At 39.1% G+C, this 26,856-nt stretch overlaps 2 protein-coding genes and 1 long non-coding RNA gene across 3 annotated transcripts in view; 1 reads left to right on the top strand and 2 right to left on the bottom strand.

Moving 5' to 3' along the window:
- Positions 1–381: 381 nt before the first annotated feature.
- On the bottom strand, positions 382–1,378 carry LOC132978611 (uncharacterized). Its single transcript, XR_009673955.1, has 2 exons — positions 1,293–1,378; positions 382–1,254 (listed from the first exon to the last, which is right to left on the bottom strand). It is a non-coding gene; the product is annotated as an uncharacterized LOC132978611 (long non-coding RNA).
- Positions 1,379–8,635: 7,257 nt separating this feature from the next.
- On the bottom strand, positions 8,636–14,273 carry tyw3 (tRNA-yW synthesizing protein 3 homolog (S. cerevisiae)). Its single transcript, XM_061043845.1, has 6 exons — positions 13,904–14,273; positions 12,485–12,565; positions 12,292–12,390; positions 10,144–10,215; positions 9,827–9,960; positions 8,636–9,669 (listed from the first exon to the last, which is right to left on the bottom strand). Exons 1-6 carry the CDS (start codon positions 14,069–14,071, stop codon positions 9,399–9,401), a joined length of 825 nt encoding a protein of 274 aa, XP_060899828.1. The 5' UTR covers positions 14,072–14,273; the 3' UTR covers positions 8,636–9,398.
- A 7,085-nt stretch (positions 14,274–21,358) lies between these two features.
- The window catches only part of LOC132978609 (phospholipid phosphatase-related protein type 4-like), a 34,844-nt gene continuing 29,346 nt past the window's right edge, over positions 21,359–26,856 (top strand). The window contains exon 1 of the mRNA XM_061043844.1: positions 21,359–21,823. Coding sequence (XP_060899827.1) covers positions 21,740–21,823 — 84 coding nt within the window. The 5' untranslated portion in view covers positions 21,359–21,739. The remainder of the gene's footprint in view (positions 21,824–26,856) is intronic.

Here is a 26,856-nt window from a genome sequence, read left to right as displayed (position 1 = left end):
AGAGGCAGACGACTTTGATTCAACGCTGACACTAAGCTAAGTAAAGGAAACTGTTCTGTAGTGTGTTTGTATGGAACTCAAGCCTTGAAGCCTACAACTCTTTTGTATCACCTGGTGTATTTCCCCACCTGCTCAAAACACCCACACTCAACCCAGTATGTGTGGGAATCACCAGAGGCCCCATGATACCATATTATCACCATACTCGAGTCACGATTCGATATTATTGCGATTTTAAAGAGTTTGCAATATTGTTATTTAACTTTTTAAACTGCATATTAGGGGTGCAAAGGAGTACGGGTACCCGAGTCCATTAAATAATAATCGGTTCCAAAAAAAATGTAATCGATAATCGTTTTGTAGTCCACATTCTTGTAAATGTTTCTTGTTGCATTGTGGGTTCTAGGATAGGCCTAATTCAAAACAGAAAAAAAGGAGCACGAGCGCAAAAAGAAAATAGATGACAAACAAAGCGCTGATAAAGGCTCTGTGCTGAAACGCGTCCGTTGTTGATCTGTACGCTGCTACCCTAACAAAAATATCCCTTTAATTAACCCCCCTATGAATTCACAATGAACAAAAAGTCCCAAACAAACAAAATATGCAATATGATCTATGAAAGTTCAGTTCAAATTATCTTTTTAGTCCACAGAAAAAGAAGGACTTTCACTTCAGTGATTAACGCTTTACTCCGCTAAACCAATGACGTTTGATCATCCAGGACAGAGCAGCATAACTAGATGTTTTCCTATATTTTGGAATTTTAGATGATTATTCTTTTAATAACTACAAAACAGAACAACCTTATAGGGAGAAATAGCTCATACCGGACGGACGAGCGAGATTGAGCGAGTGTGTCATTACGCACAGAGGAGAAAGATGAAACAGACAGACACTTAAATTGTTCACCTGTTCTATTGTAACTTCATTTACCAGAGTAAAGTGTGCTCTACACTGCAGACTGTAGTCTTTGTTAACAGAATGTTGCTGTCAAAACAGCTTCAACGTGTGATGAGTGCGCATTGATGTCTGCACGTCCGCTCGCCACACTCACTGCTCTAATTATAATGAAGTGTTAAAACGGTCATAACACGTCTGTGTGAATTTTTATTTGAGGTTTGTTGTCTGTTGAAGTAAGAAATGTCATATTTGAATGTTAATACAAAGGCATCTTACTAACAATTATTAAAATCCCGAAGATTCAAATTAATCAATAGATACAGTCGGCATCGCGTCATAGTTGGGGGCAGGGGCCTCCTGTGGGGGAAAAGAATCACAGAAAAAAAAAGAACTACAAAACGATTACTCGAGTACTCGCTTTAACAATGGGAAGAGTAATCGATTAGAGAAAATTTTGCATTTCTGCACCCCTACTACATATTATGTCCACAAAATTAAACGAAAGTTGACTGTTTTGTCAAATAAGAAAAAATTCTCAGTCTATTCATCTCACTTCAGTCTATTTATTTCTATACAATGAGAGTGGTAGAAGTCTTGTAGGTGATAGAAGTCAAACCCTGTGAGAGGCTGCATGCACCTCTCACTCTGAACTGTTATATCAGTCTAATCGAGATGAACTGAACACAAACATGTATGGATGACTGTACAATTGCAGTCATTTTTAACAATGCAACTTTTTCAAAATTAATTTGTGCAACCCCTTCAGCAATTAAAAATTTAAAAAGCATATTTGCTCTTAATATAATAAAAATATTGATACTTGGCAGTCATGATGACACTATATAATATTGGGTGGCTGTGGCTCAGTTGGTAGAGTCGTCGTTGTCTCTCAACCAAAAGTCGAAGATTCGATCCCCCAGCTCCTGCCGCATCATGTCTGCTTGGGCGAGACACTCAACCCCGAATTGCTCCCGCTGCTATGCCAGTGGCGTAAGAATACGTATGGGATTAGTTAAATATTGTGATTTTCCCCCTCACCTCTACAACCCAGCTCACCCAGGTTGAAAACAACAGACTGGTTTCTCTTCTGTCCCAGTACAGTCAGGTTTTAAGCTGGGTCACTCTGAGACTGCACTGCAGCCAGTCACAGAACTGTTACGTTTGGTCAGTCCTGTCACTTTGTATAAGTCTATTTTTAATTGCACAGTTTTAACTTTGATTCATGTGGGGGCTTCTTTACATCTTGATTCAGGTTAATATGAATGTAGGTGAGGGGGGGGCAGGGGTTGTTGTTTGGATGTAACACATGTTCCATGTTGACCATGTATTTGTAAATGTTACGCACACTGAATTATGACAATGTGGGTTCCATAAGAAAGGTGTTTTTATTTACAGCATTTGTAACTGCAAACACAACAGAAAGACAGTCTATAGTGCTGCTTTGCAGACTGTCTGATGGATACAAATGTGCTTACTTCCTGCAATACACAGGGAACAGCGCCAGTTGTTGACATATCAATGCTGCTACTGACACCTACTGGCCACAATGACTATTGCCCTGCAGGTACTTACAGCCTAAGCAGGTGAATCCCTCCTATTTTAAGCCACACAAATAATCTAAATGACATTTAACCAGAAAAATCATAGTGGGGGGGGGTGGGGGGCACCAATGTAATAATATAACTGATAACCAATAATCACAGGCATAGTCTTAGCTACTAACATACCCAGGGTGCCACATAAACTACTGGATGCTTTTGTAACATGCTGATATTGACAGCATATGAATTTCCCCCAAACACTCGTTTTTCCATTGATCTGGTTTTGAGTTATCCATTATTCTCCTGCCTGTTTATTTTGGAGTCTGTGGCTGAATCTCGATGTCCTCCCTAAACCCTGACACCTGAGACCTTACCGACTTAATTGACGTCAGCTAGAGAGTGATTGAGTGCACGAGGTTGCAGGGCTTGAAATGGTTCAGTAGGAATGGGACATCACTTTGAGACTCTCTGTAACCATGACAGCATGATGTCATGTGGAATTAGGTATTTTTATTTTTTCTTCATTCACTCACAGGCAGCCATTGCTCTTATAAAAAGTTCTTACCAGGTGGTGTCCAGCACATGATGTGGGCTTCATAGATAATTGGCAGTCTTTTTGGGGAAAACCTGGTCTGCTAGCTAGAGACGGCATCCATCCCACTTTGGACGGTGCAGCTCTATTATCTAGAAACATAGCAGAGGTTATTAGTCCAAAACCTTGACAACAACACAGAGTTCAGACCAGGAGGCAGAGCTGCAGTCTTACACACTTCTCTGCGCCTCCCTTAGATCTGTCTCCCAGTCACTATAGCTGTAATTCTGAATCGAACTGTAGTTATACTATAGGTACTGTGTCTGTCCCCCGGCCCAGACCCGTTTTTATAAGTCATCCAAACGGCGTGAATCATCAGAATCTGATTAGAATCAAAACTACGAATACAATTTTGCTACAAGATCGGAGGATTCACTGTGGACTTTTGAACATTAGGTCCTTAGCATCCAAGTCTCTTTTAGTGAATGATCTGATATCAGATCAGCATATTGATTTACTTTTTTTGACTGAAACCTGGCTGTGTCGAGATGAATATGTTAGTTTGAATGAATCCACTCCTCCCAGTCATTTTAATACTCATATACCTCGAGACACTGGACGAGGTGGTGGAGTAGCAGCTATTTTTAATTCCAGTCTTTTAGTTAACCCTCGACCAAAGCTGAATTTTTCTTCTTTTGAAAGCCTTGTTCTTAGTCTTCCACATCCAGTCTCAAGAACCTTTCAGCCAGTTCTAGTTGTTGTAGTTTACCGCCCTCCTGGCCCATATTCTGAGTTTTTATCTGAGTTTGCAGAATTTTTATCAGACTTAGTCCTTAGCAGTGATAGAATAATTGTTGTAGGTGACTTCAATATCCATGTGGATGTTGAAAATGATAGCCTGAGCACAGCTTTCATGTCACTATTAGACTCTATTGGTTTCACCCAGGGTGTAAACGAACCTACTCATCGTTTTAACCACACCCTGGATCTTGTTTTAGCTTATGGAATTGAAATCCATAACCTTACAGTTTTCCTAGAAAATCCTCTGCTATCAGACCATTTTTTTATTACATTTGATTTTGTCCTACTAGAATTACCTCTGCCTGGAAGAGGTGTGCTCTCTAGAAGTTTGTCGGATAGTGCTGTGGCTAGATTTAAGGAAGCTATTTCAGCTGTTTTTGATTCAGTACTGTGTTTCAACCCAGTTGGAAACTCTTACGATAGCTTTAGTCCCTCTCAGCTAGATCAGTTTGTTGATAGTGCAGTGGATTCGCTGAGAGTTACTCTGGATTCGATTGCTCCCCTGAAACAGAAGGTTGTCAAGCGGCGGAGAGTGGCTCCATGGTTCAACTCAGAAACCCGTACTCTGAAACAATCATCACGGAATTTTGAAAGAATATGGCGCTCGACCAAAACGGTAGAATCTTGTTTTTTCTGGCAGGATAGTCATAGAAGATATATGAAGGCTCTACGTCACGCCCGAGCTGCCTACTACTCCTCTCTAATCGAGGAAAACAAAGGCAATCCTAGATACCTTTTCAGCACTGTAGCCAGGCTGACAGAGTCATGGCTCCATTGAGCCTTGTATTCCTCTAGCCCTCAGCAGTAATGATTTCCTTAGCTTTTTCAACAACAAAGTTCTAGACATCAGAGACAAAATTGGTAACCTCCTGCCCTTACCTGGTGCAGATACGTCTGATACGGCAGAGACAGTTCCAGGACCAGATATTAGTCTCGACTGTTTTTCTCCAATCGACCTTTCAGAGTTATATTCCATTATTTCTGCATCGAAACCGTCAACCTGTCTTTTAGACCCAATCCCAACCAAGCTGTTTAAGGAAGTCTTTCCCTTAGTTAGCAACTCCATATTAGATATGATCAATATGTCTTTACTGGCAGGCTATGTACCACAGACATTTAAAGTAGCGGTAATCAAACCTCTACTTAAAAAGCCTACTCTGGACTCAGGAACTCTGGCTAACTACAGGCCTATATCCAACCTTCCTTTTATCTCGAAGATCCTGGAGAAGGTGGTAGCTAAACAGCTGTGTGACTTTCTCCATGACAACAGTTTATTTGAAGAGTTCCAGTCAGGATTTAGAGTCCACCATAGCACTGAGACTGCACTAGTTAGAGTTACAAACGATCTACTTCTAGCCTCAGACAGGGGACTTCTGTCTGTGCTCGTCTTGTTAGATCTTAGTGCTGCTTTTGACACCATTGACCATCGGATCCTGTTGTACAGACTAGAGCATTTGCTTGGAATTACAGGGACTGCTTTAAGTTGGTTTGAATCCTACTTATCAGACCGATCTCAGTTTGTACATGTTAATGATGAGTCCTCTATGCACACTAAAGTTTGCCATGGAGTCCCACAAGGTTCAGTGCTTGGACCAATTCTTTTTACATTATATATGCTTCCTCTGGGAAATATTATGAGGAAACACTCCATACAGTTTCATTGTTATGCAGATGATACTCAGCTTTATGTATCAATGAAGCCCGATGGTACCAGTCAGTTATGTCAGCTAGAAACATGCCTTAAGGACGTTAGGACCTGGATGACCAGAAATTTTTTGCTACTTAACTCAGACAAGACTGAAGTTATTGTGCTAGGCCCTAAGAACCTCAGAGAGACTTTTTCTAGTGATGTGACTGTCCTTAATGACATCAGCCTGGCATCTAGCACCACTGTTAGGAATCTAGGAGTTCTTTTTGATCATGATATGTCTTTTAGCTCTCACATCAGTCAAGTTTCAAGAACAGCCTACTTTCACCTTCGTAATATATCCAAGATCAGGAATATCCTGTCGCAAAGTGATGCAGAAAAACTAGTTCATGCATTTGTTACCTCCAGACTGGATTATTGTAACTCTCTTTTGTCAGGGTGCTCTGGCAAATCTCTAAAGACTCTTCAACGGGTCCAGAATGCTGCAGCTCGTGTACTGACCAGAACCAGGAAATGGGACCACATTACTCCTGTCCTGGCTTCTCTGCACTGGCTCCCTATACAGTCTAGAATAGAATTCAAGATCCTTCTTCTCACCTACAAAGCTCTAAATGGCCAGGCACCATCTTACCTGAAGGAGCTACTAGTGCCGTACTGTCCCTCGAGAGCGTTGCGGTCCCGGAGTGCAGGCCTGCTGGTGGTACCTACAGTCTCCAAGTGTACTATGGGGGGTAAAGCCTTCAGTTATCGGGCTCCTCTCCTCTGGAACCGCCTTCCAGCCGGGGTCCGGGAGGCAGACACAGTCTGTATTTTTAAGATTAGACTTAAAACTTTCCTTTTTGATAAATCTTATAGTTAGGGCTGGTGCTGGTGTAGACCAGCTCTTAGTTATGCTGCTATAGGCTTAGACTACCGGGGGAACTGGCACCCTGAGCTCCTCTCTCTCTCTCTCTCTCTCTCTCTGCATATACAGTACATCATTTTACTGCATGTATCTATCTATAAATCTCAGTCACTAACCATCTACTTTCCTGGGAGCTTTTGAGCTCTCCTAGGCTCCTCAAGATCGTCGGTTGACGGCTTGCCAGAACAACCCCCACCCCACCACTACCCCCTCCCCACCGGATCGTGGGTTGGCGGCCTGCCAGAACAACCCCCCCACACCCCCTCCCCTCCCCACCGGATTGCTGATGGACGGTCTACCTCCCCCCACCCCCTTGCTCTCTATCCCTCTTCCTGCATCTTATCCCATCTCTCCCCCTATCCCTTTCCAAGCCCAGCACAGTCTAGTCCTGTGAAGACTGTTTCGTCATGAGCCGGGGATCCGGCCGAAGATTTCTGCCTTTTAATAAGGCAGTTTTTTCTTACCACTGTAACTTTTGCTGCTTTGCTAAAGTGCTCATGATGGATAGGCCGGATCTTTGTAACATAACAATAAGTAAGGTCTTTTACCTGCTTTTTGTAACATAACAATAAGTAAAGTCCTTTTACCTGCTCTTTTGTAATGTTAACAGACAATGAGTAAGGTATTTTACCTGCTTCTTGTAAAGTGTCTCGAGATAACACTTGTTATGAGTTGACGCTATACAAATAAAAGTTGATTGATTGATTGATTGATTACCATAGGCTTTGTGTATTTCTCCGTTGTGGGATAAATAAAGGTTTATCTTATGGACTAATATGCTCTCTGTCTCTCTTATTTCTATTAACAGACTGGAAGTAGATTTTTAAATTACCTGTGGTTTCCAAATAAACTTTCTTGGTAGACTGTAAGTACAGCGTGGTTTCACCTTCCCGCTTATCTATCGTTTCTCCCTTTTTTTCGTTTTATGGCGTGTGTTTACCTCCTCTGTGTCCCGCCCCTCTCTTGCAGCCTGCAGACAGACAGACAGACAGACCCTTCTCCAATGTGAGGAGCATCAGGATGGAGGATGTGCACATGGGAGTAAAGCAGTGACGTGCGGTGAGGCACTGACTTTTTCAGAGTCAGATTTACAAATATATGAGAACGTTACATTTATAGCGCCTCAGAATTTTTTTTCCGTTGCAATTCCACAATTCATACTCATTCAATAAAAATAAATGTAGGCCCATATACTGCGGTGTATTCATGGTCTTACCTTTACTTGTAAACGAAGTCCATTCACCTATCCTTCTGGACTAAAATATCCGTGACTTTGTTGTAAAAGTCCTCATTATCTTCTTTTAGTTTTAAAAGTCTTCCATTATTTATCACTTCATGGTTTGATTGAAAGATTTTGAGAAATCTTTAAGCTTAGATATAAAATCTTCCTCTTCCATTTTTGCAATCAGAGCGAAATTTTCAAATAAAAACTCGGCAACATCAAACCAAGCATAAACTCTTGACCTCATGAGCCTCACACAACCTGACGCACGCCCCCTGCAGGTGAGCAGAGGTACTGGCTCACCTCATGCTTTTTCAGTTCGGTTTTATGTCAAATTAGACTAAATATGTTATAAACACACGTGAAATACATTACTTATTCTATGGAAAGTGATGACGTATAACAAAAGTGTCTACAAACATTACATTGGTGACAAACAGTAAGAAAGCAAAAGGCATATGCTCGACTCAGTTTGTGAGGGATTGAACAATCTGAGTCTATCTATCTATTTTAATGCAGTTTGAATTGCCTCTGTATGAAATGTGCTGCACAAATAACTTTACCTTTCATTGCTTATTTATTAATAAATTAACTTTAGGATAGATAGATATACTTAATTTAATTATTGAATAATGTTATTCATCCAGACGGACATTGAAGAATATTTAACACCTGCAGCAGCTCTCACATCATGGTTTAACAATCATGAACTGATTTCACATTCTCTATCACAGTGGAACATTAAACATGCACAATTACCAATTATAACAACCACTTGACTTAACATTAACTTTATTAACACACTTTTCTTAACTGGACACTAACCTTCCCATGAGCCTTTGCTCCACAAACTGTCAGATCTCAGAGCGACTGTCCACTTGGGGTCTCTACAGTATAAAACCTTTACACAGATTAAAATGACACCTGTCTAATATCAGACTTCTGTTACAGCTGCACAGCATCAAGGTACAGCAGTGTCTGAATGGAGGTGGTGCACATTGATATAATATATATATAATAGCTGAAAATGATATAAGTCCTTACCTACGTGCGTTTTTGTGTAAAATAAAATGTAAAATTCCAGTGGTGTAGTTACAGTGAAATGTCAGTTTTATTGTCACAATATTTATCAAAATAATAAATAAAAGGAGATGCCATTCATACCAGGAAGAATCGTGTTTTCTTTCTTTCATTCACTCTCTGGCAATTTATTAAATTCTCTCACTCAATTTCCATTTCAGTAGGCCTACATCATGCTTTATTGGCATCGCTCTCTCTTTCTCTCTCTCTTTCTAGATCTGTCTGCCTGTCTCTCGTTTTACCAGCCAATCAGAGACAGAGTAGGGTGGGGCCTTGTGGGATATGAATTATATATCAGGCTTTTTATAAAATCATGTTCTTTAAAGGCCTTTTTAAAAATGTTTTCTCACGTGTAGTTGCATTAGATGTGTGACTTTTTGCAATATAATTAATGTTCTTATTCATGATAGATTGTGAATAAAGCTGAGTTTTATGATCTTTATCATTATTATAACATGACATGAGTGATGTGAGCACTGAAACTCATCTGACTGAACGCTCTTTTAGGAGTCTGATTCTACACGTCGGACATTCTAAACGTTGTGATTTTGCTATTAAATTGGTGATACTGAGCAAGAGTAGTGTGTAGAATTTTTCTTTTCAATTTATTTGAATCTTACATACAACTTCAACCTGCAAAGCAGTTTGGCTTTCTGTATTTGACACAGGCCTCCGTTTTCTTAAACAATAAATCAGTAAAAACAGTCCTAAAAAGAGCAACACTTTTACCCTGCCAGTGATGGAAGAAGCATGTTTGTACAGCCGCTGGTTTATGTGAACAGATCAAGACAGTCCTCCAAATCTGGTGCACTGCTAGACCCGTCACCATGGCAACAATCAGTCTGACAGTGCTGCTCTCTCTTCCGCCTCCGTTTATAAACAGTTGTTTTGTTTTTCTCTTCCTTTTGTTTTTCTCCCCCCTCCTCCTCTGCCTCCGCTGTGTGAAGATGATCTTGTAGTTCCTGTGAGATTTCAGTATCAGGAATTTGTAGTTCTTTGATTTGATCTCTGGACAGGGCTGACTGGAGATTCTGATGAAACCTTGAGATCACAAAACAAAAAATAGAAAAGTCAAAGCGGGCCTACAGCTTGTTTGATTTGAATTGAATGAGTAGAAGTGGTGAGAAAGGTCTTTTTTTGTTTTATAATAACTTTTTAAACAATGGCTGACAGAGACGAGGCCGGTTAGCAAACTGACCTTTGTATCCGTCTAAGATTCTCCTCCATCTTTTTGTTTGCAATATTTGTTATGAAATGGATGTAGTCATGGTCAACCAGGAGCTTCCCTTTACTGCTGAGAGGAACCTCCAGACCGTGGGTGCTACGGACCGCCTAGAGGGGGTCGAGTACAGCAAGGATACATTTACACCGCTAAAATAGTGCAAACAAGCAACTCATGCAGCGACTGACTGCATCGACTGCTTAGCGCTTTATTGACAATTTAATGAAATCAAACTGGTAAAAAAATGGGAGTAAATCACAATCCTTGAAAATCAATTCAGTAACAAAGCATACCGTGAGGATTTTTCCCGTCTTGCTGACAGTGAGACCAGAGTTTCTGAAGCCTGAGTTAATGGCCACTGAGTGCTGGAAAAGATACACGACAAGTTATTGACATTATTTATCAGTTGGTATATTTTAGTGAAAATGCTGACAGATTCTCTTATTAGAGCCACGTTGACAGATTGAAACCTTACGGCAGAATCTGTTAACAACTTATCTAAACTGAACAGCTGCTGTCTGCTAAATGCTACTTGTGCATCCCTGGTGTTAGTGTCAACTTGTTTTTTTTACTGTTGGGCATATAGTGACAGCTCAGAGGAGCAATCTAAGTCCAGAGTTTGTAGATAAGATCCTCCATATTCCTGCTGAAACATCAATCCCCCTTATACTTGTTCAAAGGTCTGTTGAGCATCTTTCTGAGTTTTTAGTATTATTTGTGTAGAGGTATGCTTTTAAATAATCCGTTTCTCATAAAACAGAGGCAGATGGCCAATGACTACCATGTTTACTTCTCTTAAAGGCTTTCTATGTGATTTTTTGATCCAGCAGATGTCGCCCTTGAGCACCAGCATGAAACCAAAACAACTCGCGCTGCATTGTTGTGTTAGCATGCTAATGCTAACGATCTTTATTATGCTCGTATCTTCACACTGCATGTAAATTTACCTGAAATGAGCGTGATCTAGAAACACAGTTAAGCAGTGAGTACAGTATGTTATTCTTCTTTTCTCTAGTCCCTCAATTAAACAACTTTTATACATGAGGGGAGGAGTCAGCCGGACGTCCCGACGATGTAAACAAAGTGAAGATAGGACTCTGAAAACTCTGAAAACATCACAGACAGTGGGACTCGGGTGTTACACCCATTGTAGACAGTCATGACTCACAGAGTTATTTTCAGAGGATCTACTTGATTTATATTACATTCAAGTGTGAAAAATCACATAGAAAGAATTTAACCTGGGTAAAGTTGTCCATTATCAGACAGTTGCCTCCCCTTTCACTGCAACCCTCCCAAACACATGTGTAGGCTACTGGGAAAGGGACAAAGGGTGTCAGTGAGCAAGGTGTCCAGACTGAAGTTAGTCATTCTGATGCGTCTGTTCTTCAATAACTTAGGAAACATCAATGTAAATGTGTTTGGGACGTTCTTGCAAAATAAGAGCTGACTTGCAGGAAACTAATATGTGTGTGCAATACTTACAATACCCAAGGACATTCAACCCTGAAAACACCATTATAAGCAGACTTGAATATAGTTTGACTTCATAAATGTATGTCAACCCAGATAGATATTTATAGAGATAAACTTGAACTCAATCACACTCAATTGTCCGGAAATCTCTTCCACCAAACAGTGCACGTAGAGTCAGCAAAAAAAAGATAAATAGCCTACTGCTTAAAGGGATACTTCACCCGATTTATATTACATTTAAGTGTGAAAAATCACAGATAAAGACTTTAAAGTACCTTTTGCTTTGAATAACTTAAACCTTTAATTAAAATGTGACTGAAAATTTAGAATAACCAAAAAGTGTTGTTTTTTTTGTGCAAGCTAAGCATAAACATGTTACATTTAGTCTCAGTGTTGCCTCTGTGTATTCACACTGTTGCCGTCAGCTTATCAAATCTTTTCAAATTCATTAGCTGCATAAGATCAAACAGATTAGACTGTGCTTTAATGTTAAGTTAATGATTCCCTACTGCAGCTTACTGAGCGCACAGCAGACAGGAGGAGTTCCTGTCATCACAAACAGGGAATTGGTTTGAGTTAAGTATCGATTTTGGATTAATCACAACTCAAGAATCAACATCAAATTGTGAGATGTTGAAAGATTCAAACCCCTTCATCTACAGTAGAAATGAACGACAAAGGTTCAAATAACTGGTATATGGTCTTTAGCCTGCCTTCAATAGAAAAAAGTTGTATGTAATTCTGTGTATTAAAGACACTCGACAAGAGGAAAACCAACTGAATCTGCAGAGAGGAAAGAAATCTGTGAAAAGCAAAGGCTCACAAGAAGGAAGGAATTGAACTCAAATCAAATGGGATGTGGGTGTAGAGAGACATTCTGTGTTGCCCTCTTCACTCCAATCTATCTAACTTCAACACATCATGTGTACAACATTATTCAGAGAGACGTTCACTTTCATTCTCACCACCAGCTGAGCATCCTCCAGCTGCCTACACTGAACATGGAGAACAAAGGGCTCAAACTTCAACACTGCGTCTGCACTGGACCTGGCCAGGCTGGAAATCTGAAAATTAAATACATCAATAATGTCACATTTTTTATTTCAAATGTATATTGTTAAATCACATGACTATAACAGAAGTGGTATCATATCTTACCAGGTCCTCAGACTTGCATTTCTGGTGTGAGACAAACAACCAAACACAATTCTGTTTGTGGACATCACTGCTCCCTGACACCTAGAGAGAACAAGACGACACAGAGTGGATTCAGATGGGTTCTTTTTTTATATTTTTATTACCGGACAAATGCCAATCTGCCTGACTAATGTTGGAAGACGAAGAAAAAAACATTAAAATCTTTTAATCATTTCACCTAATTATCATTTTTTTCATGCCAAATGAAAAACACCCACAGCATTTTGATGAGAAAAGCTCTCAGATACTTAAAATCTGAAAACAGAAAACTTCCCAGCTCCTTGATTATCATGCCTCTTAATCAGCCTTTGAGGACATGGCTGCAATGCACACTGTAACCAGCCTCATAATAATTCAATTCAAATAAACTTAAATACAGTTTAATGAGACAGTCATACAGTGTGCCACTATTTTATGTTATAGTTGAACCATGAAGAGCCTGTTACTTGAACACTACAAGATTAATATATCATACATCATTACATCCTGCTGCTTTAAATGAAAATAGCCACAGTGGAAAATTGAGGCTGCATCACGATTCTAAATCAAACTATTGACAGGATAATCCTAATCAAGTGGAATCATGACACCAGTGAAGATATATTTAACCAATATATAACCCTATACAGGACGACTCAGACTGGGTTATATATGTCTGTTGGGTATCGTTCAATACCTGTTCTGTTGAATTGTATTTAATTATTTTTAGTATTTTGCATTTGTTATGTTCTTGCTGTTGTTTATGTTCTTCTGTGTTTGGTTTGGTTTGTTCTTGTTTTTGCTGTTTGTCGAAACACTTTGTAAACCTGTGTTTACAGGTGCTATATAAATAAAGTTATTATTATTATTATACTTTTTTCCATTTTTATAAAGACTAGAAATGAAACAATGACATGAATTCAGTCCAAATACAATCTACACATGTTACTCATGTTGTCCTGGTTACACATATCAATCTAAAGAAGGGTTAACATGTTGGTAGAACTGAAACCACAGAGTTCAAATCACACAGAATGTCCCTCCTTTAAAAAACAGTTCATAGTTTCATCAGAGTATATTAACAGGATATAGTATTTATGAAGAATTTTTAAATTACTGTCTTGACTTTGAAAGGGGCACAGACCTTTTTTGAAGACATTTTTAGTCTTCAGAATAAAAAGTTATGTTGGGGAGACCTGTTGTATTTTTTGTAAACATTTACATATATGTTTATTGACACATTTTATGTCAGAAGTGTTGAAACCATGCAATACAGGCACAAAGTATTTTGAGTGTTTCTTTACCCCATAAGAAAAGTTAATTTATATCAATGAGGGGAATAGCTTTTAAATGTGTTCTTTGAAAGGGAAAATGAAATGTGAAGATACAGCTGTGTCTTACTCCATCAATGAGGATGATTCTTCCAGAGCAGGAGCTGGTCGTGAAGTACTCCTCACAACTGTTCAGCAGAATCACCACATGTTCAATGTCTTCATCCACGCTGGATTTCTTACTGTGATCCAGTTTGTTCAGACACTGTTTCTTCCACTGCCTGAATGTTTTCTCCATCAGTAACTCTCAGCTGCTCCTCTCATGTCTTTGTGTTTCTCTTTGGTTTGAGCTGGAGGAGAATTAAATGTTCAAACTCGCAGGTCTTTAGTCACACACAAAGTTCATGCTTGGTCCGAGGTTTAAGAATATTTGCTTTCTGCAGGTTCGACTTATCCAAAGTGTTGTTTCTTCTTCTTCTTCTTCTTCTTCTTCTTCTTCTTCTTCTTCTTCTTCTTCTTCTTCTTCTTCTTCTTCTTCTTCTTCTTCTTCTTCTTCTTCTTCTTCTTCTTCTTCTTCTTCTTCTTCTTCTTCTTCTTCTATGAATTTCCTCTTCTTCCGTTCGGTTTCATTGCGGCTTGCAACCAAAGCCGATGTATTACCGCCATCTACTGGGCTGTAACAGAACAACAGGGCAAAATAATTTCATTTTTTCACCGATTGCAGTTCTGGTTTTATATTTTAAATACATTTAAAAACAAAAAACAGTGTTATTTGATTTTCATTTTAAAATCCCAAAATTTAAATTTAAATTCAAGGCGTTTTTTCTTTTTCATGGTCAAAAAGGGATGAGATACATTTAAAAAATAATTCGATTTTCATTTTCTATTTCATACAGGCTAACAAAAAATAAAATCACTAAAAAACAGAAATTAAAAAAGGCCTGTTTCTTCATATTCTGAGACCGGATCTTGTCATTTACAATGAGGACGGTGCTGTATAGAAGAAACAGTAGGCTATGGTTATGGGGGCGTAATCTACCGTGACACATGGACATGGAGCAGTACGTCGTTTTCTGAAACAATAAAAGAGTGTGTCTCACTTCGGTAAAATTAGAAAGATATTCACGGATCAATAACTCATCAGAACATTGCTTTTACAAAACCGACACCTCTCTGCAATCACAGCAAGACAGACTGTGAGCTACAATAGTATTTTCCTCAAAACGAGCCGTCCTCCTGCGCGCTGGGGAACTTGGCCTCTACACAGAGCCGGCTGGTTCTTGAATGCGCAGGGACCATCTGCAAATTACAACACCGAAAAAAGATCTACAAAAATATTCAATAACTTCACCCAGGAGAGGTGTAGTACGACAGAGGATTAGGGCATTACATTTTATTTTATTTTTTTAAATTTCGAGATTAAAGTCGTAAATTTACGAGATTAAAGTCGTAAATTTACGACTTTATTCTCGTAAATTTACGAGTTTAATCTCGTCTTTAATATTTTAATTAATTAATTAATTAATTGTTTAACGTGGCCCTAATCCTCCGTTGTAGTGTAGTGTTATCAAAATCCTTTTACACATTTTCATACTACATTTCTTAGATTGGAAAATAATACTTTTACATAATTTTTGGGATTTTTTAATAGCCTATAAATAGCCTATACATTTCATTTTGTAAGGTACCACTAAAATGGGCATACCAAATCCCATCATGAATAAATGTCCTCCTGTGTAAACTACAGCCCATTGCTTCGGATAAAGTGCTTTCATGTAATTTTAGTGTTTTTTTTTATCAATAAAATAAGTAATAACTGTACTATAACATGTTGTAGTATCATCAAACTCATAACACACATAGATTAACTCCTCTTGATTATACTACAACTCTTAGTTTGATAAAATGTGCTTTAGGTATTACAATTTGCTTCCATATAATTTCAAGGTTTTCTTGATCAATAAAGTACGGTGGCCGGTAGGGGTCAAACGATCAGCAACTGATGAAACGACATACATTTAGAAAAACGCGCAGCATATATAGAAACGCTGCACATTCAAAAGCAAATGCAAACTACCACAACAAATGCAAAGGCTGAAACGCGCTGCAAAGACACAAACGCGCTGCAAATAGGCAAAACAACTGCATAAGCATCAAACGCGCTGCAAGTACAGAAACAAAACTTAAGTCAAAACACAAACAACCAGAAAACAACTGCAAACACAGAAACGCTGCAAGTTAATCTTTATTACCGGCCACCATAATAAAGTCACTATTATAGGCTGTAGGGTCACTAAAACATCACATACTCCATATCATGTCGTTTACACTACAGCACTTGGCTTGGGAATTTTTGCTTTTATTCAATTTTGATGATTTTTTTTACTTACCAAAACCAACATAATATCAGTATTGATCTAAGAAATGTAGTATGAAAATGTGTAAAATGATTTTGCTGACACTACACCTCTCCTGGGTGAAGGGATTAAATATTTTTGTAGCATCTTTTTTCGGTGTTGTAATTTGCAGACGGTCCCTGCGCTTTCGATTCTATGAAATAGAAAATGAAAATCAAATGATTTTTTAAAATTTTGCTCATCCCTTTTTGACCACGAAGAAGAAAAACGCCTTGTATTTCAATTTTAATTTTTGTATTTTAAAACGAAAATCACAAATCCACTCGTTTTTTGTTTTTTAATACCCGTTTCTGAAAGGAAAATCGAATTACCAAAAGATACACTGACCAGTCTTTTACCACTTACACTTAATACTTACAGTATAGAAAAGCAATAACTAATTGTGTCAAGAGCTTGAGACGATAGCTTGTGTGTTTGATTCATCTCTCTTTACCTGTCTTAGCATACTTCTTTAACTCTCACAGTCCAAAATGCTGCTTCTTAGCTTCTGATGTAAACCTCATGTCTTTGCTCTGGCTTCAGATTAAATTCAAAACCCAGTTTAAAACTCTTTTGATTGTGTTTTTGCCGTTGCAAGGTCAAACACTGGCTGCTTATATTGAAGATCTGCCGAAGTTTTACAGCACCAGCAGGACTCTCTTGAGTCCTCTGATCAGGGCTTGCTGGTTGTTCCTCATACCACACTCAAATCTAAGCTTCAAAGCTTTGGAACTGTCTCCAATGGGAACTGAGAGCTGTGAAATCATGGGACATTTGAACAATCAGCTGGAGACCCATTTGTTTACACTTGCCTTTGTTTAATTTGTATTTGTCAGCTTTTATGAAATTATATTTAATGTCTGTTTCAATGTCTCAGATTTATCTTTAAGCTTTTTATTGTGATGAATCTATTTGTCTTATCTATTTATTTATTTTATATACAGTGTTTTTTTTCCGATAATCCATGGTTAAAACAACCATCCAGTTTGTCGTCTACATGACAACATATTGCAGCTTGTGGCTGAAGGCGATAACATGTGCAATGTTTTATGCCTTTGTGTCCTGAGGGCTGTGTGGCCCACATACTATAACAAACCGTATGTCTTTGTTTTTGCTAGAAGGGGGCATTCACACATATCTCATGAGCCCACCAGTGTGGAAAATGGGTTTTGAGCACACAGATGCCACACCCATCAATTGCTTTTGGTTTTCCCCCCTAAGGCTTTACATTCAGAAGAGACCGAAGGTAAAGTCAAGACCTAAACCTGCTGAAACAACAGTGTGGGTACACAGCAGGGTGGCAAACAACACTTTCTTAAAATATTATATCTGATATCTGACTGTACAAAAGGTGTGTAGGACTCTTTGGGACATAGTCAGTTCTCATCCTGTATCCACAATGCCACACACTGGTATGCATCCATCAAGTCTGGCTAAGTGTATGATGAGTTTTCCAATGTTTTGTTGAAGTCTGTTTATCACTTTTTTGGCTAACATGAGATTATGCACCCTAAGAACTGAAAAAAAAACATCTTTGACTGCGAAATCAAAACACGATTGATGAAATAAAGACAGCAGGATTGTTTTTCCTGACTAAGAACACTATACTTATATGAACAAGAAAACACTTTTAATTCACAAGGGTCGCCAGTTAAAGGGATGCTGAGGGTGCTGTATGGAGTTTCTATGTATAGTACGACAATCACTATTTGTGCTGGTCAGATTAAAGATGACTTAATCAGATTGTCTAATATAGCTAGGCTAATTGCTGTCTGCGCAGATGTAACGCTAAAGTGATCACATTAAATCATACCCTTGAATCTACGCTACTGTGATTGGCTGAATAGGAAGGAGACATCTGATTGGCTACAGAAATTTCCCTGCTGAAAAAAATGCATTTGTGAATCTAACCACGGCAGGGGAGTCTCAGTGAGGTTCACAAATGACAAACAGTTTGTAAAAGCAGACTGAACACTTTATATATTTGTGGATTTCTATTCCATATATACAAAACTATAAATATTTGTGTGTGAATCAGAAATACATTTGTGAATCTTATTTTTTTATTTGTGGATTTGTTTTACATGTATATAGAATGAAATATATTTGGGTGTGCTTTGAAATACATTTGTGAATCCTTCTGTGTGCATTTGTGAATATTGAGACTGATCTAACTCCATAGTGCTGTGTTCCCTTTAAAATCAAGCACAATTAAAAACCATCCTCTAATGGGATATGTGGATGTGTCATCTTGAACAGCCATCTGCCAAAACTGTGTTGGGGTTGAGAGGGAGTAGAGGGAGATGCAAAAAGAAAGAGACACAAAAACAACAATGTAGATGTGTTACATGATACCTGTGATGCTTTTTTTGTTTCCTTCACTGTAGTAGTCTCTAACTGTTTATCATGCTTACTGCAGACTGATACAACTCTCAGCTGGTCAGAGCTTTTCCATAAGAATAACAGAATGTAGAGTTTTAGATGATTATTCTTTCAAAGCTCATACTCTACAGACGAGCGAGAGTTAGGGTTTTGCTAACAAGCACAGAAGTGGAAGGATGAAACAAAAACTTAATTTGATCATCTGTCATGGTGGGAGAGGTCAAATAGCTTTTTTGTTGTTCCAAGTGTTAAAAATAAACAGAAGAAAAAATTCAACTTATCAAATTTGTTTGTAAACTGTTCATAAAATGCTTTTTTTTGCGAACATGTAGGCCAATAATTTGTTATTTACCAAACATGACCAACAAAAAGCTTGTGGTGTTTTCGGATTTGATGATTTTTTATGATATTTAATTTTATTATCAAAATATATTAATAATTATGAACAATTAATTATTCATATTAAAAAACATAATTACTAATCTGATTTAATAATCACAGGGCACCACCTGGATCTTATCTTATCGAACTCCATGGCTAACTTTGGTACAAACGAGAGATTGATCTGATAAATATGATTTAAACCAACTTGAAGCGGTTTCTGTAACACCACGTAATTGATCTCGTCTGTGTAATGGGTTGTAATGGCCAGTTGTGTCAAATGCAGCGCTAAGATCTAACTAAGCGTAGAGAAAAGTCCACTTAGTAGATCATCATAGATAACTGGGCTGAGCCATAACACACTAAAACCCAATTAGACATTAAAGGACTTGTTGTTGTTTTGACCAAATCTAGCTTATGTCAATAAACAAGTTTTTTGTGGAAAAAGTCATGAAGGTACGTTCCATTAAAGGCTTTATATGTGATTTTTTGATCCAGCAGATGTCGCCCTTGAGCACCAGCATGAAACCAAAACAACTGCATTGTTGTGTTAGCATGCTAATGCTAGCGATCTTTATTATGCTCGTATCTTCACACTGCATGTAAATTTACCTGAAATGAGCGTGATCTAGAAACACAGTTAAGCAGTGAGTACAGTATGTTATTCTTCTTTTCTCTAGTCCCTCAATTAAACAACTTTTATACATGAGGGGAGGAGTCAGCCGGACGTCCCGACGATGTAAACAAAGTGAAGATAGGACTCTGAAAACTCTGAAAACATCACAGACAGTGGGACTCGGGTGTTACACCCATTGTAGACAGTCATGACTCACAGAGTTATTTTCAGAGGATATACTTGATTTATATTACATTCAAGTGTGAAAAATCACATAGAAAGAATTTAACCTGGGTAAAGTTGTCCATTATCAGACAGTTGCCTCCCCTTTCACTGCAACCCTCCCAAACACATGTGTAGGCTACTGGGAAAGGGACAAAGGGTGTCAGTGAGCAAGGTGTCCAGACTGAAGTTAGTCATTCTGATGCGTCTGTTCTTCAATAACTTAGGAAACATCAATGTAAATGTGTTTGGGACGTTCTTGCAAAATAAGAGCTGACTTGCAGGAAACTAATATGTGTGTGCAATACCTACAATACCCAAGGACATTCAACCCTGAAAACACCATTATAAGCAGACTTGAATATAGTTTGACTTCATAAATGTATGTCAACCCAGATAGATATTTATAGAGATAAACTTGAACTCAATCACACTCAATTGTCCGGAAATCTCTTCCACCAAACAGTGCACGTAGAGTCAGCAAAAAAAAGATAAATAGCCTACTGCTTAAAGGGATACTTCACCCGTTGAAACATGAATCTGTATTGACATTGGGTCATATATGTAGAAATGTGAAATACATTTTGAAGTTGGTGCCTTCTTGGCCGAGAAAAGGTAGAAAGTGTCTTTTTGGCTCATGTGGATGAAAGACAACAACTCCCAGAATGCACAGCACTGCAGGACACTCCCACTAAGGTCCTCTCGTTCAGAATCAGAAATACTTTATTAATCCCAGAGGGAAATTCGATCGATACAGTTTCTCCAAAATATACAGTATAGCAGTAGAAAAATAGTAATAAAAACATTTACAGGCCTAGTATCGCGGCCACAGCAGCGCGGCCGCAACAGCCAACACACAAGACTGGCCTGTTGGCAGCAGTCGTCTCACCGCTATATTTAGATTTTTTCGCCATTATCATCTTTCTCCATAGAGCCTGTTAGCATAGCTTCAAAGCAATATGGCGGATGTTAAGTTTTCGATTCTGGGAGTGAGGTCCCACCCACTGATCTGTGATTGGTCTGTAGCTTCAGTGGTTGAAAATATGAGGAACTAGCATTGTAGTTTCACCCCACTAACCACAACAGCTTCCAGTGACGCAAAAATCATCATTTTGCGTCACTGGAAGCTCCTTTTCAGACTCAGAAATACAAAGATTTCCCATCTCAGGGGAAAATGAGGGCAGGATGCACGACCATTCAAAAATACTACCAGGTTTCTAATGATACAAAGATTAATGCAAATGGGTGAAGTATCCCTTTAAGCTAGTAATAGAACTGTGCGAATGTGAACAAAAAGGGCTGCATTGCAACGCCAAAAATGCCTGCAGCGTGCAATCCAGTAACCCAGAAAAATCTTGTGTAGGCCTACAACAATTTCTTAGAAAGGTAGCAATAATAAGACAAACAATGTCATCCCCTCAGAATCATGATCTTAGAATCACTGTCGTTAATCATAGGCACCTACCCTCCTACATAATAGAAAATGATGTGAGAGTCTGTGATCTTTTATTTTGAAGATCGTCACAGGAAGTATAGTGTTTTCATGTGTTGGTCACTTGACAGAGGATACCTGCTGCTGCTGCAGAGCTGAAGGAGGAGAGTGCAGTGGATGAGAATGACTGAGACACCTCTATGAATGGAGTATTCTTCTTCTCTGAGCACAGTATACATTTTATGAAGGATTATTCTAGATGTTTGATGTCAGTGCAGGCTACAAACAGCTCTGCTGGGGACAGTGCCAGTCCTCCGCGGGTACAGTTTTTTCAGCCTCCAAAACCGCATTTTAGGGGCATCCGCGGACCAATCACATCAGGCGTCCACTGCTCCAGCTCACCTCATCGGGCTATTGAGCTCCGTCGTTAACGACTTGGGGGTGACGGGACTCGGCCAGAATTTCGCCAAAATTACGACGGGAATCAAGTACTACTCACTGTCTCCCGGTAACGGGAGAGACCACCGGAAGCTCGTAATGTCTCGTGCCAAGGAGCGTCTGAAAGTCGGGAATGAGACCAAGGACAGCGTAACTTTGTTACCGTGCTTTTATTTTGTAGAGGTATGATCTATCTATATATCTATCTATATCTCTATCCATCGATCTATATATATCTCTATATCTATCAATCTATCTATATCTATATATCTATATCTATCTGTGAGGTTGGTGCATTTTCGAGGGGGGGGGGGGGGGGCTTTCCCCAGTTTTTTCAGAATATTTTATTTTATTTTAATAAAACACTTTAGTTGTATCTTCTGTGCCTTTGCTGCCATTTACAATCGTCCCTATCCTATCAGTGAAACAGCGCCCCCTAAATATTAGGTTATGTTGGCTCTGAATTCTGAGATTAAAGTCATGAATTCAGACCTTTTACCCACCTCATCATCTATAGGTTCTTGTGTTGGTAAAAAGCAGACAAACAATGGAAGTTCAATGACTCTTGTAATAAATGATCATTACCTTTCATCTAACTATACTAATCTGATTCACACAGTGACACATTTATCAACAGAGCTGTCAATCAAGGCATTTTAAACCTGAAATGATGATGCAGTGTACTGTACTATGTTTTGGCTAGTTGATAGTGCTAAACTGCATCTGAAGTTAAGCACAGCCATCTAGCCACTCTGTAGGTCAATAACCATGTTGTAGAAACACATGAGAATAGCTGTCCTCTTCTGATATGTGGGGCCCTCCCCTTTCCGTCTCGATGGCTAGCTGTTGATTAAACGGCCCTCTGAATGGGGGGTTACTGGGCTGTCATTTCTTGCTGTCAGATCATGTTGTGTAATGAATAGCTATCTATTTGTCTGTCTGTCTGTCTGTCTGTCTGTGTGTGTCTGTCTGTCTGTCTGCCTGCGTGTTGACAACACCAAATAACAGTATTTTGCAGAGGGTAAAGGGTCTGGCAGTGTGCTGTCTGATTAGTTTGACTGACTGGTTTGATATTATCCACAGACTAACTGACTCACTGGTTGACTGACAGTCTCGAATGTTCCTTTATCAGAGCTGATGAATCAGTCCGTCAGGCTATACGTTCTTATGGACAGCAGAGCTCTGTTGTTTGAGCTGACAGATCAAATATAAAAGCAAATGGCATCTATTGTTCAGGGGCGTGTATTTTAAATTCCTATAGTCTAAGTAAGTACACTGAAAACCACATTCAGATTAAGTTTATACAACGTTATGATGCTACATTCAATCTAAAGGCTTTACAGGTATTTAATAGAGGGTCCAATGTGGCAGTGTTTCATGAATCCCCGTGCAGTGTCCAAAAAGTGCAGACAGTGAGGGGAGTAACACAAAGAAGGTGATCTGAGGCAGGGCAAAGAACAAAAATGCATTAGCTACACAAGCTAGAACACGAGGACTGTTCATCACTAACGGAGCCAAGAGAGTACGATACCACACGAGCTGGTGAAACAATGTGGCAGGCGAGGTGAGGGCAGAGAGAAGTCTTTGTAGAGTGAGTCCTGATCACAAAATGAGATTCACCTGGCAACGCCGTGGATTGAAAACCACGCCCACCACACTCACACAGAACACAGACAGAGGAGAGAAACAAGAGGATTAGACAGACACACATGGAGAAGGGAGGGCGGTCATGATGTGAATCATGACGATATTTAGTAAGAAAGGAGTTAAAATCCCAAGTTTCAGATAGTTGAGTCAGTAAACTATTAAACTGAGCTAATAGTGGTACTGCTTGTTTTTCATTCAACACTTTTATACATTTCCATTTCATTGATTTGCCTTGAAGCTTAACCTGTCCTCGTCATTGTTTGTTTTCCTGAGACTAAAACTATGCTGCATTGCATTTTAGTAATGTTGTCTGTCAGATCTCCTCTCTCTGTTAACTGCAAAACAACTGTGGAGATCCTGCTCACGACACATACACAAGAACATTAGGTGATTTTTTTTTTTCTAGAGAGACACTGACTCCACTAGTTTAAAAATAGCAGATCGCAATCTTATATAAAAAAAAAGAAAAATGCTAGAATGGTCAGCAAAAACACTGCAGAGGTATCATCTATGTGTGGAAACACTGGGGGTGCATCATAAACTGGAAATTCTCTACCTGCTGTGACCATGTTTGTACACTTCTATTCAGCTACAGGGAAAAATGGAAGTCAAACAGCAGAAACCATGCATTTCTGTTGAAAAAGTTGAATTAGGATTAACTTTTTCATTTTACTGGTTTGAATTGTCTCTTGTGTTTACTGGTTTTCAACTGTCTTGTCTTACTATAACATCCCTCCTTTTCCATTTCAAGGGACTCAAAAAAGTGTGCAAAATTCTTACTCAAGGAAATTGCCATGGTAAACTTATTTCATGACTATCTCGCTGTGAAAACCCTTTTTGAGTACAGCTCTGACTCGAATTGTAACAGAGCTTCTGATTGGTGGAAAATATGGAACACAGCCTCTGATTGCTTAACAGACTCAACACAAGGCCTCTGGAAGGGGCTTACAGTTATTAACATGGAATCATTGATAAATAATTACAAGAAGACAAGAAGATGGATTTATTATTGATTCACACCAGCTGCCTGCTTCACATCATATAAGAGGCTCTAGTATTTAAGATTTAAGATTTACTTTTATTGATCCCCGCAAGGGGAAATTTCAGTTTTTACACTCTGTAGATCATGAACACACACATAGGTTGAAATATACACACACATGCACACAAACAGGATCCTATGGACATGCACTAATGGAGAGATGTCAGAGTGACGGAGCTGCCCACAGTGGGCGCTCCTGAGCTGATGGTGGGGAGGGGGTTTGGTGCCTTGCTCAGGGGCACCTCGGCAGTGCTCAGGAGGTGATCTGGCACCTCTCCAGCTACCAGACCAACTTCCATACCTGGTCCGCACCGGGACTTGAATCCCAACCCAAGTCCCTACAGACTGAGCTACTGCCGCCCCCAAGCATTATTAATTTTATATTATTAAGTAGTATTACGTGATGTGAACTCTACTATGTCTAAGATTCATTTAAATTTGATTTGATTTGTTTGGATCCAAATCAATTTTGTAATTAGATTCTTGGGGTCATGATTGGATCCAAAATCGATTTTTTGATTCAAAACAATTCCTGATTCACATACTCTTTGTTATTTCAGGATACTCTCATGGCGCTTTGAGTAGTTGGAAGAAAAGCGCCATATAATCTGAAGGCTGTCCATCATTTAGAAATTAAAAAACTTAGGGCATCGATACCATTCTGTCTTAGCACTTTTAAATACGTGTAAGAAAGTCCTGCACAATTACCATAATGATCATAGTGCCACTGTTTGCCACACAGTTTGCATGGTTGTTTAGCCTACATACAAGACAGACTGGTGGTACTGTTTAAAGAGTGACTGTGTTGTCTGTGGTTGTCTTAGGCATTCGAGCTACTGGACACCAATAGGATAGCAGTCCTTGTGAATGCATCTTTGTTTAGCTTAAAATTAAACAACAAAATCTAAGATCAAGATATCTAAAACAAACTATCTGAGAGTACAGATATTAGGGACGGGTATTTAAAGTCATATACATGCTTGAATACTCACAATATGTCATGAACGAGTACTCGGGTAGTCACTGGTTTTATATTGAGGCTCATCTTCTCTGCTCTGGTATCATCACAACGACTTGTGCTTACAGGGTTAGCAAATGATGTGAAGTGAGACTGCCTGTTGTCTGTCTCTGGTTTCTCCTTTAAGCTCATGTGGTTAAACATTCAACTCAATTCAATGATATGCAAGTTTTACACCACTTTCACTGCATGTTATCGTCGTCTTTTTTAAAAACTTTTTTAGATGTGCTCTCGCCTTTGGAATAATCTGTCCCTAGAGAGTTGCCGCAGCTGCTGTGAATCAGTTGTTGTTGCCTTAATCAGGCTCGCTGCGCACCTTGTGTGTATGTTAAATAAGGCTGAAGCTGTAGCTGAAGAAGATACATCTCTGTGTGCCATTCATTATTCTTTTAACTGAATACATCAGTTAGGCAAACACAGAAAGCTCATTTACATAAAGTAAGCCAAACTAAGTTGAACTTTTGTAGCTTATCACAATATCTTCGTCATTGTACGGGTAATGAAACCTCATTACCCTTAAGTACTAGTACCCACCCTCAACAGCTCGATTCCTACTTTTCTTTCAACAGCTGTGGTAACTTCAAACACAGATGCATTGTCACATGGTCACTCCTTAAACGATATTACAGCCTGGATCACTGACGCACCACCCTCTCCCTCTCTATATTTGTGCAGCTGTGTGGTGAATTGGGGAAGTGACTGTATGACAGCAGACCTCTGTACTTTAGTGCACATACCATCTCAGTTGCTATTTTCCACAAATAATGTTAGTTAAAAAAAAACAGCAGGGTGAGTTATAATGTCTAACCAATGGTTTAAATGTGTGCAGATGTGTTGTCTTTTAATCTGAGTTTGAGAGAAGACGCTATCTAAAACTGTCTCAGCGGCTCAGTGACTGTTTTGAGATAATGCTTGCACCAGCTAGAGCTAATAGACTCTCATTATGCTAATGCTAGCATACTTGTGTTAGCATTTTTTGGATGTTAGAATCGTTTGAAATTGAAGAAATTGATATTTGAAATTCTGACCGGGATCGATTTTCTACCATACCCATATCTAGTATGCAGCTTTCCAAAAATAACTCTCTGATGTTTTTACTGTATTGCAGACCTATGGGGATTAATGTTTTGATTATCAAAGAAGTAGCAAAGAAAGAAATTTGTCATACAGTACATGTTGGCGCCTGTGGAACAAAATGGGGTGATTGGTCAAATTAGCAATAGCTGCAGATGTTCCCCAAAATTGGAGCGAGTTTGCTGAATTCCAAAATCGCAACTTCCTGGAGGGACGGTTAAAAAAGGGTCCGTGGCATTTAGTGTCCCAGCATGCTTTTAGCAGGGAAGCAGCCATTTGCAATACACAGTGAATGTGGGCCAACAGCCTCTAAGTCCCTAAACGCAAACAGAGCGGGAATAGGATGGCATTTCATTCCACAAATCACAGTGGTGTGAGTAAAGAAACAATTCACATGCCCTGCTGCAAGTGCATAGAGCTGGTGCACAAACAAAC

This window comes from Labrus mixtus, chromosome 8 (assembly GCF_963584025.1).
Source record: "Labrus mixtus chromosome 8, fLabMix1.1, whole genome shotgun sequence".
Taxonomy (NCBI): Eukaryota; Metazoa; Chordata; class Actinopteri; order Labriformes; family Labridae; genus Labrus; species Labrus mixtus.
The sequence above is the reverse complement of the archived record's forward strand: the minus strand, read 5'-3'. Positions and strand labels throughout refer to the sequence as shown.

Excerpts from the sequence above, each read along its gene's own strand:
- tyw3 (XM_061043845.1), bottom strand. The coding sequence starts at position 14,071 with ATGGAGAAAACATTCAGGCAGTGGAAGAAACAGTGTCTGAACAAACTG. Across the intron at positions 12,566-13,903 it reads GAATCATCCTCATTGATGGA|GTGTCAGGGAGCAGTGATGT; the intron begins GTAAGACACAGC and ends TGTTCTCTCTAG. Across the intron at positions 9,961-10,143 it reads AGACGGGAAAAATCCTCACG|GCGGTCCGTAGCACCCACGG; the intron begins GTATGCTTTGTT and ends GACCCCCTCTAG.